The 15,344-nt window shown below is 37.1% G+C and overlaps 2 protein-coding genes across 2 annotated transcripts; both read right to left on the bottom strand.

Annotated features, from left to right (window-relative positions):
* Positions 1-430: 430 nt before the first annotated feature.
* LOC117295271 (G2/mitotic-specific cyclin-B) lies at positions 431-5,906 on the bottom strand. The gene is made up of 9 exons (XM_033777827.1): positions 5,700-5,906; positions 4,645-4,824; positions 4,225-4,317; positions 3,798-3,974; positions 3,397-3,555; positions 2,837-3,073; positions 2,385-2,528; positions 1,858-1,962; positions 431-1,430 (listed from the first exon to the last, which is right to left on the bottom strand). Exons 1-9 carry the CDS (start codon positions 5,724-5,726, stop codon positions 1,329-1,331), a joined length of 1,224 nt encoding a protein of 407 aa, XP_033633718.1. The 5' UTR covers positions 5,727-5,906; the 3' UTR covers positions 431-1,328.
* A 1,226-nt stretch (positions 5,907-7,132) lies between these two features.
* LOC117295273 (DNA-binding protein RFXANK-like) lies at positions 7,133-15,280 on the bottom strand. The gene is made up of 7 exons (XM_033777829.1): positions 15,195-15,280; positions 13,816-14,186; positions 13,115-13,209; positions 12,525-12,591; positions 11,508-11,797; positions 10,852-10,999; positions 7,133-10,447 (listed from the first exon to the last, which is right to left on the bottom strand). Exons 2-7 carry the CDS (start codon positions 14,144-14,146, stop codon positions 10,395-10,397), a joined length of 984 nt encoding a protein of 327 aa, XP_033633720.1. The 5' UTR covers positions 14,147-14,186; positions 15,195-15,280; the 3' UTR covers positions 7,133-10,394.
* Positions 15,281-15,344: the final 64 nt, after the last annotated feature.

The raw sequence follows: 15,344 nt of genomic DNA on the forward strand, positions 1-15,344 counted from the left end.
ATGTACTACTGGAATATAAGAAGCATAACTGCGGTAAATCTTATTCTTCCTGCTCAGAAGTTTCAGCGAATATCTTGAAAACCTTAACCACCTTTTTTATATTGGAAGAATACAAAGGTATCAATGCCTCAAATTCAACAGAGGCAACTGTATCACTTCGTTTGGACTTTGTACATAAATGCACAATAATTGAGTGCACATACAAAAAATGCACCATTAATTTGATGTACTTTTTGAACTCTCAATAAAAACATGATACAGCATACCAAGTTAGTATTTTGATCTTGTTAGGGGAAATACACTAAAAAACCACTGGAACAATTTATAAAAAGGTAAATTTAAGGTGATCTAAAATGCCAATGGAGGGAGTGAGTGTCCACTGAAATTAGAAAGTAACTTGACCAAAATCAAAGCTGGAAACCAAGCGAAGTTAATTTCTAATAACATTTTATTTACAACGAACGAAAACATCACAATAATTTTTAAACTAAAATACATCAATCAATTTAAGCCGTCCTCGATAAAAAAAATTAGCTTGGACATGATCTTTCCAAAATGAAAAGGTTAAAATTTAATTTACTGAACATGAACAAGGTTGGTCTGAAGTTGTGTGGGGAACTAACAGACCTCTGCGCAAATATATGTTAAACACAGTAAAACAAAAAATATTTAATTAATCGCAATAGACAAGGTTGAAGCCAAACTAAGGTTAACGAGTTGTGAACGTATGGAACTATTATTAAAGCTTTTGGTTGAACAACTTCAATGTGTAACTTTCATAAAACTGTAACATCGCCCCTTCATACCAGAATAGTTTGTATTTTGAGCAATGATGAATACATGTTTAGCGCTTTTTACTTTGCTTCTAAAACCCCCCTTAGCCCTCAACATAATTCAGTTTAAAATCAGTGGATTCTGCCGAGCTGTTCAGCTTATATACATTTCATTGCACAGGCATTCATTTCAATTCAATCGATCAATACCAAGAAGAATAGTGGATAGCACCAAGACAATATTCGGATTTCGCTATAAATTTAGATTGTCTTATCCACCTTTTCTTAAGCATTGAACGCGATGTGTACCTTCTCAAACCCAAGCTATTGACATTATCAATTTCCTCTTTGCCTTAAAAAATAAACATCTATCATCCAAAACTACAGCTTTGAAGGCCATGTCAGCTCAAACTTTAAACTCTTATTAGATCGTAACTTGTGTTCTTGTAGCTGGCTTGTACTAATGGTCAACAGGCAATACTTTCAGCAATAATCAATACTACTCTATGATATACATACTATGTACAGAATGTGAAACTGCTGAGGGATCTATGCTCAACACGCCTGTTCAGCAAGCTCCATTACGATGGAAGACCTCAGTTCTGGGCTTGTGCTCACATTCCTGAATTTGGCGCTCGAGTACTTCTTTCTGACGGCCTGGGGAAAATGGAAATTTAGAGCCAATTAGACAAAAGATAAATGTAGTGGAAGAGAGAAAAAGATTCTCCCCAAAAAGAAATCATTCACATGATTGTCAATTTAATGTGCATGAGAGTAGACTTTTACACAATGGACCAAAAGTACCAACAAGTTTTGTTTTTGTTAAACTGCATATCACAAGGGGTTTCTTAAGAGAAAGGAACACTTACACAATACAATATAATTTTCACAGGCTTGTTATTTTATGCTTTGATGGGATACTTCAAGTGAGGACACTGCTCTTTGACAATTGCCAAACGTGTACCTTCCCTTTAAATCATTCTGCATTGATCACTTCAACTACACAAATGTTTCAATTTGGTGTAAGAAGCCGCAAGCCAATCTAAACACCAAAGTTGAGGGTCACATTGAGTATCTTTAGTACCTGGAATTTTGATGTCGGTGCATTCTTGATGACGAGTGCCATCTTCTGCATGATAGGCATCAGGTGGTCCTCACTGTATGCGCTGTAATGGACTAGTGTAGAATTCTGCACAAACAAAACAATGGCACATCAAAATAATTCATTATACATGTAATTCATATCAATGTGGAACAAATAGTTAAAGGCAATGTAGTGATTAGTTGATACTGCAGAGCACACATTTTTAAAATAAGAAAAATGTTTGTTGTTAAAAATTATTCACAGGATTTGCTTTTACATTTTATAGTAACCAGCAAACAAAACCAGGCAGTTTTTTTTTTAGTTTATCAGGTGTTTCACTTGTCCATAGATCCTTTGGATACTTTCCAACACTGAACTACTAAAGAACACTGATTTAATTCTTTGCTCAGGATAACAAAATTTGACTCTTTGCGAGCATGCAATTTAAAGTCCTCATCAACAACTTGAAAGTAAATGTTTGTAAAGGAAAAACAGAGTAAATGTATGAATCACTTGATATAGCTTACCCATTCTGTGTCTGGCTCAATCATCTGACTGGATAAGCACAGGGCAGCTGCGGCAATCTCTGATGGGTCATACGGGACAAATGCATATTCTGGTAGAGTTAGCTCCATCAGGTACTTGGACATGGTGTGTTTATGACTGTCAACCTGTGGTATGAAAAGTACACACAAAAACATTCATAAATATAGGATTCTTTTAAATATTTTGTAGTTTAAGTGGCCTAGCTGAGCTAGTTAACTTTGCATTTCACTTAGCTCCAGAAGTTTCAATGTCGGGAGCCCAAATGTACAGTATTGTCAAAAATGTATCTTTGCGATGTATTAATGGTATCAATCACAACCAGGAAGTCATATAAAGTTAATAACAAGACACCCTGAAGTTGAACTTCAAACTCCTTTAAATGCATTGTGGTTCGGGGAACCTACTGTGCAAGATACTTAAAGTAATATCTTACCCCTCCAGCCTTTGAGTTGCGTCTGAGGAAGTGAATGCAGAGTGGTTTGCCGAGACTGAAGTCTAGCCTCCTGAGGATATGGCACTCCATGGAGCGAATCTGTGCCTTGGTGTAAGCGTTGTCGGTGATGTACACAAAGTCGCCAATCTCTGGTGGGTACATCTCCTCATATTTGGCTGCAATCAGCATGGACGTCACTCCGACCAGCTGGAGTTTACTCTTGGACACGGGTTGAACCTGCAAGTAAAGGAAGGATTCGAATTTGTTAAGCTGTCTTGATATGCAACTTTCTATTTGCAAAAAAGAGGAAATAGCCGATCACACTTAATTTATGTAAAGTGTTTTTCAGTTTTCTATGGCACTGTTTTAAAAAGAAATAGAGGAACTCGGCTGATCAGCTGAAAAGTTGCATGCCTGGCTGTGTACTTGGAAACATAAAAATGCTTGAAATGTAGCAAGCACTAGAAGTGATTAGAGAAGTAACGTGTAGTATTGCAGAAACTAGGGGGACAAAAAAAGGGGGGAAAAAAAACAACAGTTTGATTGACCACTTTTCATACCTCTAGGTATCTGTCCAGAATCTGAATGGTGAGAAAGAGAGTCTCTTGTAGAAGATTGAATCTTAGATGGACTTGGACCAACCAGTCGATGAGGATGTTGCGCATTCTCTCTGTGATTTCCTGTATCGTCATGTAGTCTGTCCTCACTTTGAATTCACGCTGTGTGGAGATAGATTCAAATGAATAAAGCATGTGTGAGACACTGTAGTGATTGATAATGCAAAATATAAATAAATAGAGAGCCACACAATACACCATAAGATTAAGATGGGGTTGCACAAATATTTTATGTTCATTAAACTTTCATGGAATACTATACTAGGTTTGGGAATATGGTATGCAATCGGAAAAACATTTAGTCAGACGTATACTGTAATTCTACAAAATGCTGGAGAATATACCTCAAGTTTTCTCATGTAGTGATAGATGTCGTTAACAAACTCGCTGCAGAGCTGTGGGTTGTCAAAGTCATTCTTGTCAATGTCTTCCACTCCTTCCAAGAGGTTCTGTGAGAATGCTTCCAACGCAGTATTGATATCGCTCATATCCATGGGCTCTGGTGACTGTGGTGGTTTGACCTGGAGACAAGAGGGAACAAAACCTTATTTAATATCTACATATTGTGTACATTATGCCATGTTTAAAATCAGCCTGTGTTCAATGGTTTCATCCAGCTGTAAAAAAGTTAGACCAAACTTGTTTTGTGCACACTGAATGCCAACATTGAGTAGCAAATCGTGACATTCTGGGTTATTTTGCTCGGCTATACAATGGAAATCGTAGACTGGTTCATATGTAAACATGTTACTGAAAAGTTGTTCTTCTCACCTGTTCCATTGGTTCAACATTGAGCCCCATGACAGACTGCAGTGAACTGGTAGCCTTTGATTTAGTCATCCCTCGTTTGGGTTTAACCAACTCCTAAAAAAAAAGGTCACAAAAGAAAGGTTAGTTTAGGAGGAAGCAATATTTCCACTTCTGGCTATTGTTTTTAAAAATTTATAATTGCAAATGAGTCAATTATTAATTGTTCATCTTATGTTTCCGTCTGTCTTGTCAAAACAAACAAAAAAGGAAAATATATCCACATTTTTTTGCTATGATTTTTTTTTACAAATTGATCATTGCCAAAAGGTCAAATTTTTAATTTCAACTTGCTGTCATTGTTAAAAATTGTTTTTTATTTTGTTTTAGGAAACATCGTTATCTATCGCAGTTGGAATCAATTTATAAGACATTTGGTGATACCTTTTTAGCTCCTGCTTGCAAGTTGTTGCGTGCCACATTGCTGATATTATCCAGGGCACCTCTTGTGCCCAGTGTTGACTTCACTCCTTTTGAGGAGGCTCTGGTGGCCATCTTGCCCATGATCCTAGAGTCGACATTCTCGCCATTCAACAGGCCCAATTTGGCATTGCCAAGAAGATTCTGAATAAAGAAAAACGATTTGCAAAAGACTAATATTAATAAGCGTCTTTTTTTAGACTACAAAAAAGTACAATTAGTAAGACCAGCTGTATCTGCTTTATTTTTCCTAAATTGTTGTTTCCTACACAAAAAAAAACAAAAAAACATTCATTTAAAAATTAAGTTGCAAGAGGGCGTTTACTTTGTAACTTAGAAAAGGAGGTTTTGCGGGTTTTGCAAGGAATTTCACTATAAATAAGTGGAATTCGGCTCGTTTTGGTGGTGTAAAATTTAAATATTTGTGGTACAAAATGTTCACTGGCATGGTTGGAGTCTTGAAATGGAACACGAACATGCCAAATTTTAAATAAATATTTTATTTATGAACAAAACTTTATTTCTTTTTATATTTGATGAAAAATTCAATAAACAAAACCCAGTTCCAACTTTTGATGACAGAATAATTTGATTTCAAACGGTTAACTGCTTACAAAACTATTTAAAAACGAGGAGACAAAAGAAAAGGTTCTTATATTATAAATCATGGCAAACTTACCACTATTTTGTGACAAAATTTGTATTAATGTGTTGTGTAAAAAAAATAAAAAGTAGGCCTAAATAAAACCAAAAAGTAAACAAATTCAAAACTAAAATTAGTTAAACTTGTATCGTCCTTCAAAAATGGCAATAAGTTACAATGAATGAGTTAACAGTAATAAACAATCGTACCATGACCAACAAAAATAAGTCCACATGGGAAGACAAGAAAAGGTTCACCAGACAAACTTCAACATTAAAAATAATTTATTCAATCTTGAAAGCATGGTCACTGGTTTCAATGCAAATGCAATGGATGTCGAAATACATTTTTCGTTCGAAGACCCAAAAATACTTACCGTGTTTCCTCTCACTCTCAGAGACATTTCAGCAAAATGCTATGCTTCTTCAAAACAGAAAAGAGTAGAAACCTTTCTTTAGTTAATTCTAAATAAAAGCCGTTATAGTTGACAAAATATTTCAGGATTGCTGGGCTTTAAATCTGTAAACACGTTTCGTATAAAATGCTGATAACTCTTCGTCGTGTGTTTGTGTGCAAATGAAATCCACATTCGCTGCGCACTAAATACCTTTCGAAACAACCGCGGGAGGAACGTGATTCGTCAGGTCAATGTTGGCCGCGATCGTTCATTGGTCAATATCTTGCATCAACACAGGTGCGAGAATGCGACGCCCTGGATACGGCAGGGAGCTTCCATTTCATGGATAGGGATGTTGTAACTGTGACCTGTGTGACAAAAGATGACGCTCTGTAAATAGCGTATTACGTAATTCATTGAGGTTCAGACAAGTTTTGTTGTTCATCATCTGGTGCTTCTTTTGTGTTTTTTGTGCTTTTTAGTTGAGGAAAGCGATCGTCCGATGTCGGCCCAAAATCAATGCCACTATGTATAGAGAAACGAAAGAGGGCGTTGTTTGAAAGCCCCCAAAAGATGCGCTTATTATTGGGATGGATGAAGGAATTTCCCTCTTTAGAGCATTGGGCAAGAAAAACGTAAAACAAATTTTTATTGCATAACTCTCTCATTAAAAAAAAAATCCTCATCTTTTCATAGTCCCATTCCTTTGCATTTCGTACGGCTCCCGATTAAACAAAAGTTGTCTATCAAGGTGTTCATATTATAATAATGTAATGTGGCATTTCTTATGTTTTCTGTTAGAAAAAAAACATGCTGATTGATAGCCAAACGACCGGAGGGTTACAATTTAAATGTTAAAATGTTGTCCAAGCTTTGGACAAATCACACAAGTTTTGTAACATCGTCAGTTGTATAAGAATTGCACCGCTGGCAAACTAAGTTGGTATACATCAAATTTATTGTCTTTTACAATTCATAATTATTGAATTATTGTCTAATTGGTTATTTTCTGGTAATTACTTTATAAACTTTTTTTTTTTATTATAAACTAGTAAACTTTCAATTAGTTTAACAAAATTTATATAATTTTTTTGTTTTGGTGTCTTTTTGGACTTTTCTCTTGGGGAGGGGTAGAGTGGCAGATGGTGAAGTTGGATCCACCCTTTTACCCAATTGAATTTTTTTTCTTCGAAATTAACTGTTTGAAACCATCTAATGTTATGAACAGTCAACACATTTTCTGAGCATTTGAAAAGGGATATTATGAGTTTTAATTTACGTTCAGGGTGAAATCAGTACAAAGTTGGGCTTTTGTATAACATTCTTCTTTTATTATGACTCTTCAGAAGACAATAAAATAATGACAATGCAAACCTTTTCATTCAAAATAAATATATACTTTATTTCAGCTATTGTTATCTTCATGTATTTACAAACAACAAAAGCCTACTCTCACAATATGTACATTATTAAAAACAATTCACTACCAATTATTTTCAAATATTTCTGATAACAAAACAGTTAATTCTCTTAGCCGTAACTTTGGCCCCTGGTTTGCTTATACTTAATTTCTCAACAACAAGGTTTATTTTGAAAGTTATTACAAAGCAAAAATTATCTACCTATTCATCCAATGAAAATAATGAACAGTATAACAATAAAACAATAACAACACTTGTTTTCCCAAATTTTGATTTTGATTGTTCAAAGTGTAATTTGTGCGCTAAAGAAACACAACAATGCCTCAAATGAAGCAGTTCTTTATCAATGCTCTCACAGCTAAGGAGTCTCCAAAGCCTGAAATATGCATCTGTGTGGAGACATCTTTTGTTCTTTCCATTGTCCCTGTACTTAAGATGCTCCCATAGACTTTGTACACACAATCCTTGTGGAGCACCCTGGTCTTTAAAGTTTCCCTATGGAGTCCTTTTATTTGATTTTATTATTTTGTCATTGGTCTTCAGAAGGTACCGAATACCAGCACCAACTTTTTGTTGTTTTTAAAATATTATTTCCAATGAAAACTGGATTAAAGACACACAAAATCAGTTGTTTCTAATGACCTACCCACAACTTCAAAAAAAAAATAAATAAGTAAATAACGCAAAAAAAAATAATAATAACAAATAAATAACAAAATAAACAAATAGATAAATAAATACACAAATAAATAAGTAAAATAAACAGAACAGAAGTATAATTAAGAGGTACAAATAGAATCGGGTGTCCAATCTGTTATGGATTTGAATGGTTTTCCGCTCGTTCTTCTAATAACTATACACACTTGTAGGAGACTATCGTAGACATGGTCTTTTCTGCAACTACATTAATTTTTATTGTACAACTTGTTTATTGGATTGTTCTACACTTTTTCTTAATAAAATACAGAATTTTTATTTTACCCAAACAACACTAACATTATTTGTATCTTTTAAAAATTATGGATACCGACACAACAATCCACAAAATACAAGCAAAATCCTGAGAATTATTCGCATAGGTTTCAAGCCCACCTTCCTAGTGACTCTCTGGTACAGGGACCCCAACACAAACATGGAGGCAAAAAAGAAAAAAGCTGTTGTCATTACGGCTAGATAGCTCACTTGGTAGAGCGCAGGTATGTTAAACCACAGGTAGCAGATTCAAGTCCCACTTTAAATAATTGTTTTTTGTTCACAACAAAGAGAAGAAAAAAAAACATTTTAAAATAAAAATCCCAGATTAAAACACACATCAAAAATAACATTTTCTCTTACAATTGCTCTTCACCGAATATCGTTCGCTAAATCTTAAATCCTGGAAAGCCCTTCTGAAGAAAAACCAAAAAAAAGGCTTTTCAAGCCTGCACTTTTTTTAAACTAGGAAAGCACTAATTTCAAATCAATAAGCCGATGTGCAAGTTGCATTTGAATAATGTCTGGTAGAATGATTTGCTTAGTTACAAGTTAGCTATTAAACATTTTGAATAGATGTGTATGGCACAATGGCACCAGGGTTTGCTCATCTGGAGGTTGCTTGCCACGAACCATTTAACACACATGTACATGTAGCCACTGTCTCTAAAATCAAATCTGGCCAAACTTATGACTAGCGAAGTGCTTGTACCAGACGTTACTCAAATCCAACTCACAATATGGTTTATTGCAACTTCACTGTCATCGGAAATCTTCAATAAAACACAATCTTACCTGATGTCCAACACAGATCAAAACAAACCTGGAATTCATTTTTTGCTTATATAACAAACAAAAAGAACATTAATACTTCATAATGTAACTAAACGAGAGCAAAATATTACAAAACCTCTACATGAATGTGTATATCAAATAATATAATTACTGTAAAACGTACACAAGTTTCCTCAATCCTAGAACTCCAAAGACCAACTTGACCCTTCAACAGGAGATTGCTTATCAAAAATGTTACACTAATATATAAACAAATTCTAACTCTACATTTTCACATAGGGTTGCACATAATACTTCACACAAAATTGCTATTTTTTAGGGAAAGAAACTGATAAATTAAAATTTAGTTTACCACTGTCTGTGAAATGTTTTATCCAAACAAGGTCTGCTGACGCGTGATCTTAAAAAATTTGGTGAGATAACGAAACTGTCTTAAGGTCAAATAAGGGTCATATAAGGTTAATGAAGGGTCATCACTATTGAGAAAATAGCTGCTGTTTTAATTCAGGGATCTCCAATTGAGTGAATAGCTTTTACAGGGATAACATTTTGCCCTTGACAAAAACGTAGCAATACTTTGTGGAGTAAAAAGGCAGACCTGCATGTGCATTATGGGATAGGGTTTTAAAGACTTTTCATGCTACTTCAAAACAACTTTGCTGTTTTTTTTTCTGAGGGCAAACCAATGGGAAAATCAGATAGGAAAAATACCAGGCCTTTTTTTGTTAACTCTGTCCGCGCTTTTAAATATTAATGCCACACACTGTCAATATTGCATTTCACCTCATAAAATCATTCATGCTTATTCGGATACCTTGGTTCTCCCTTCTACTATTTGATTTCACAACAAGTGTCACGTCGCTGGTCAGCAACAACCTCTTGATGCAATATAAAATGCCTTGTGAACGAAAATTGCTTTGTTATGACCAATGTGAGGTTCAATTCACCAAATTCAGCAGATTCAAATTATGGGTGGCCAATTCATCAGAGTGTGGGTTTGGGTCCCTGTCATGACACTTTATCAAGCCTTGAACTTTGATCTTGAAAGGGCTCAACAAGTTCCCGATGGAAAGGGGCACTTTTGGGAAATGTCAGTTGGTATTGGAATCTTGCAGAGGGCACCACAGCCAAAGCACAGGGCACCCGAGAGGGCTTCAGGAGTGTAACATCTGGCTCAATAACTGCATCCCTGAATTTCATTTTTTTGAAAGGGCAAGGCCATTTGTTTTTGCAGTTTCTAACTGTGGACAAATGGGGGAAACAGTTTCAACTGTGGACAAAAACATCGACCTTTCGTCTCGGTGTCTTTTTGTTGACTTGATGTATTTGAGCCTGTTACAAATGTACAATGTAACTCAAAAGGCAAAAAGTAGTGGATGGATTCTAAACAATTTGGGATGATATAAAAAAGGGGTCAACTGTTACTGGGTGGGGCTTGGTATGTGTAAGGGGTGGGATACTTGCTGTCCAAGGGGTAGCATCTACATCATGTGCAGCTTTGAAGAAGTTGTATCATGTGTTTCTCAATGGCAAGTTGTACTGGAAAGGAAACGAAAGATGAAAGATGTATGAGACACTTTGATCACTGACGCTGGAAAAATACGTAATAGGTTTTTTTGCACACATATATTTCTAAAAGTAAAATCAGTAGAGGGTCCCACCGCCATTAAAAAAGGAAGATTTCAGATGCATTTTCAAGTCTTTAGACCTGAGGTATTCTATAATATTTGAGTGAGAAATTACCTCTTTCCAAAAATGATGTTACTTCAGAGAGAGCCGTTTCTCACAGGGTGTTATACTATCAACAGCTCTCCATTGCTCGTTACCAAGTAAGTTTTTATGCTAAAAGTTATTTTTAGTAAATACCAATAGTGTCCTCTGCCTTTAAGTTCTCTTTGGAGGCATCCTTAGTTTTATTACCAGGAAAATCAAACAATTATTACCTTCTCTGTAACCTAGAGCCACAGCCAGACTCAGCGGTGAATGTCCCCCTTCAGTTTGTACGGTCAGGTCAGCACCGGCTTCTAGCAGCAGGCGGGCACACAGTGGATGGTTATTGTAGACTGCATACAGCAATGGCGTTCCCTCATTCTTGAACATCAATCAAATTCAAGATAGTCGTTTAGAAATATCAGATTGTGATCGGCAAACTGCAGTGTTTCTAACACGCTCTGATTTGTGTATATTTTCATCATTCACTTCAACCCCTCGGGATCTTGAGATAAAACTCCTAAATCTTGTTAACACAGCTGATAGTTCGCTTTAAAAATACCGATGGGCTTACAGAGACACAAATATATTTAGTATTAAGAGCACTGGACCTCAAGCTCTGGTGTTTCTAATCGAATGTGGGTCCCGGTTGTGGTACTTTGGGGCCTGAGAAAGATACTTGCCTAAACCATATTTCCGTTGGCTGTTAGGCTCCATGAACTAGGCAGTGCATGTAAAAGAATCCAAAACACTTATTGATGGGTTTGCAAAGACACTGATATATTCAGTCGGTGTACATATTAGTTAAATGCTAAACTGAAACAAGAAACTTAAACGATATGTCAGATGAAAAAGCAAAAGACAAATACATGTATACAAGTTTTTTTACCATATCAAGTTTGTTGACATCTGCTCCATCTTCCAGCAATAAACGGACAATCTCCAGACACCCAGAGCTGCTTGCGTACGCCAAAGCCGTTTCCCCCTCGTCACTCTCCCGCATCACGTCCGCCTCGTTGCTCAAGAGATACTTGACGATATCTGTCTGCCGGTGAGCACATGCCCACATCAGCGGGGTGCGACCCAACGGATCGGACTCGTTCAACTCGCATTCTTCTTGGAGTTTCTCATCCATGGTGGCTATCTCGCCTTGGGCTGCAAGCTGATGGACTGTCAGATCTGAGTAGGTTTTGGATATTAAAAAAAATAGTATTTATTTTACTGAGGCTTTCATTGGGCCTTCCTGGCACCACTCTCAGCTCCTTGCATTGGGCCTTCCTGGCACCACTCTCAGCTCCTTGCATTGGGCCTTCCTGGCACCACTCTCAGCTCCTTGCATTGGGCCTTCCTGGCACCACTCTAGCAGCTCCTTGCATTGGGCCTTCCTGGCACCACTCTCAGCTCCTTAGGAGTATGCAGCACCGCCAGCCTAATGGGCGTACAGGCTGCTACCACTCAGATCGACAATCTCTACCTAGTATGTACCCCTATCAGAGTCTTAATCAATCACAAGAACCATCTCTATCTTCACAGACACCCATTTACTCCTTGGTGAGGAGATGGTCCTGTGGTCAAACAAGCCCCTTCCACCAACCCCCTTTTTGTTACCCTCCTCCTGTTCATCCCCAGCAATAGCCCCCTCCATTCTCTGTGTGTTTTCATCTCTATATTCTACTTCAACTTGATTGCTTTTATCGCACCAGTATACCAGGTATGCCAGTATACCTGTTTATGTTTTGTTGCATTGTCATTTTTAGCCTTTGAGCAAGACTCTTCTAGGGTCAAAACGACTCGTCAGGCCACTGACTATTTGTTTGTGCACCTGTCCTTTTGTTCGGTTGGTAAGCAGTTTGCAACAGCTAATTCTATTTTCTCAGAAACTATTTAAGGTAGCTTCCAAACTCACTATAAAGACTGGTTGGTGTGACACTCTGGATATTTCCTCGCTTGGTGTTAGTCATTGTTATCTGCAACTTTAGACAAAAACAAAATAAAAAAACATGTTTTTAATAAAGATCAGTTTGAGTTTTGATCATACTGTGTTCTCAAAAAAAAACTATACACTTTTGAAATGGCTGCCGAATAAAAAAATTATGATTCTGGGGGAAAAGGGTTTTGTTTGTATGGATAGCTTATGGACTCAACTTTCATATGAAACCAAAAAGTCAGAAAATAATTGGGTGAGCACTGCTCACTGAAGATTAAGTAGCCGACATCTTGGAGTGAATTTTGTAAGCTCCAAAGGACTTGCCTCTCACAAACTGGCATATTCCTGCGAAACCTAATTTTCATACCCTGTACAAAAGTGAGCAGGACTCACCCAAGCATAAATTATTTTCAGTTGTTTTGTGTCATATGAAAGTCAAGTCCATAAGCTATCCATACATATAAACCTTTTCCCCTAGAATCATATATTTTTTTAATCAGCAGCCATTTCAAATGTGTATAGCTGTTTTTTTAAACACCCTGTATACTACAAATGTTTATTATCCTTACCCTCATTGGGGAATAACTGGACTTGCTCGATTTACTGGATGATGATGATCTACTCGGACAAACTTGCTTTAAGGTAGGCAACAAATTCCTCGTCTCTGAAATAAAAAAAGAGGAAGATTTTATGACAGTGTACTACAATTTTGATTGTTTATTCAACTGTTGAAAGGTGGTGTTTGCTTATATAATACAATTCTGAGATCAGGTTAGTATAGTGGTTTCTTGAAAGAGCTTTCTGTGCCGAATGGCAATGCTACTATGTATGGGGAAGGGGTTTGGGGGGGGGGGGGGCCCTCCCTTATCCTCTTGCACATTGTAGAGTCTGGCTAAGACCCTTTCTGAGGCAGAATCATTCCTTCCTATGGGTGATCTCATCTGTGGATTTAACAGACTTAAAGAGAATTCAAGAGTTTACATGAGGTGTGGCGTGTCGTGGCAAAGTTAAGAGCACCGAGTTCAAGCTCTGGTGCTTCTTTTCAGAAGAGTGTGTGCTCGAGTCTCGGTTGTGACGCTTGTGTCTTTAAGTTGGAAACTTAACCATTATTGCTTTGTCCTTCTGATGGAACATAAAGCTGTGTGTACTAACAATGCATGTAAAAGACCCCAGTACACACTCATTGCCCAGGTATGTCTGCCAGAGCGTTTATCTTTGATCATTTGAAGGCGCACACTCAAAAAGGAAGAAGAAGAAGATATACATGTACCTGGACACATGACAGACTGGACTTCCAGATCCGAGCTTGTTTGGTCCTGGTCGCTGAGTGAATTCAGCACTCTGTCCACTGCCATCATGGAGGGCTGGACGTGTACAATGGCCGGACGGCTGCTATAATCAATGGGTATGTTGAGCATCGTTGTCGCTGCCTGACCCTTATTATTATCGGACATCACAGTGACCTGCTGGTGCGTCTGGTGGTGGTAACCCGCCATAGGAACTTGACTGGTGACCAAGTGTAAGCTTGTAGGGTAGACTTGATTTGGTGCAGACGAGGAGCTGGGAACTACAGGGATGGTGTGAAGACGATCTTGGTCCATGGCTTTCGAGACTGCTTCAATCTCAACTACTGGAAATCATCTGACAATTAAAAAGATGGAAGGTTAAGTTTTTGAAGAAAAGACAAAAGTAGTCCTGAAAGAAAAACAGCTAGAAAAACAAGTATGTATCCATAAATTTGATTTTGTATTTTTTAAGCCTTAAATATACCAAGTCTTCTCTTGGAGTCTTAGTTTAACTATTTTTGAGATTAAATTTCTGGACAATTTATGGGTTTTTCGATACTTTTAAGTGGGTGGTGAAAATGGGTTAAAATTAAATGGGGTCGAGATCAGTCATAACTCAATTAGAAAAAAATAAAAACACAACAACACCTAAGACTTCCATGCTTCCTCACCCCTCAACAATTAGCATAAACATGATTTAAAAAAAAAATAAAAAAAATAAAAATAGGGTATGAATATGTTTATGAGAGGAGGAAAAACCCCAAAACAAAACAACACAACATTAGGCCCCCAACATTAGAAAAAGAGCGAACAAACAATTCACTAATTTTGTTTTAACTTTAAAATCTTAATTTTTGTTCTCCTTGAACATGTTGAAATTGAGTCCTTGTGAAAGTTGTTCTTTTGTCTTGTTGATGTTTGAAATTAATTATAATAATGGTTTAATTTAGGCCTACACAAAATTGATATTATTTGCATGGAGGTAGAACTGTTCCGCCCCAACTTGATAATCGTCCCAAACTATAGTTGGGACGGAACAGCTCCATGGTAATTGTTTATCCACTGACTGTACTCTAACCCGGCAACAGACCCACCGTGACTGACATCACATTGACATCTTGACAGGTGACATCCCCATCCAATGCACAGTCAGTGGCTTCCCTTTGCCCTTCTTTCAATTCAACAAACAAGCAACAACAAAGTTCACTCAGCAAACAAAAGGCAGGATGAATGCTCGGTTGCAGCAACAGAGAGAAGGCTCTGTTGGTAGCTAGCAAAATCAATCACTCTCCACATCTACACATGCAATCAATTACCTATAATTGAATCGATGCATTGATAGCGATAACGAAGGTTTTCATACCTCTTTTATGGCCGCTAGTTGCGGACTTTTTCAGACGCCTCTCGAACCTCTCGCTTGGTGTTGTCGACCAGCTGTTCCATTCAGAGATCGCAAAACTCTTGGTTTTTTTTACGAGTAGTCTGGTACCATCAGGATAAAAAATATTTAAGA

The sequence above is a fragment of the Asterias rubens genome, chromosome 10 (assembly GCF_902459465.1).
Source record: "Asterias rubens chromosome 10, eAstRub1.3, whole genome shotgun sequence".
Taxonomy (NCBI): Eukaryota; Metazoa; Echinodermata; class Asteroidea; order Forcipulatida; family Asteriidae; genus Asterias; species Asterias rubens.

Excerpts from the sequence above, each read along its gene's own strand:
- LOC117295273 (XM_033777829.1), bottom strand. The coding sequence starts at position 14,146 with ATGGACCAAGATCGTCTTCACACCATCCCTGTAGTTCCCAGCTCCTCG. Across the intron at positions 12,592-13,114 it reads CCAGTTATTCCCCAATGAGG|TTGCAGATAACAATGACTAA; the intron begins GTAAGGATAATA and ends TTTTGTCTAAAG. Across the intron at positions 10,448-10,851 it reads GGCTCTAGGTTACAGAGAAG|TACAACTTGCCATTGAGAAA; the intron begins GTAATAATTGTT and ends TTTCCTTTCCAG.
- LOC117295271 (XM_033777827.1), bottom strand. The coding sequence starts at position 5,726 with ATGTCTCTGAGAGTGAGAGGAAACACG. Across the intron at positions 3,074-3,396 it reads TTCTGGACAGATACCTAGAG|GTTCAACCCGTGTCCAAGAG; the intron begins GTATGAAAAGTG and ends CTTTACTTGCAG. Across the intron at positions 1,431-1,857 it reads CACCGACATCAAAATTCCAG|GCCGTCAGAAAGAAGTACTC; the intron begins GTACTAAAGATA and ends CATTTTCCCCAG.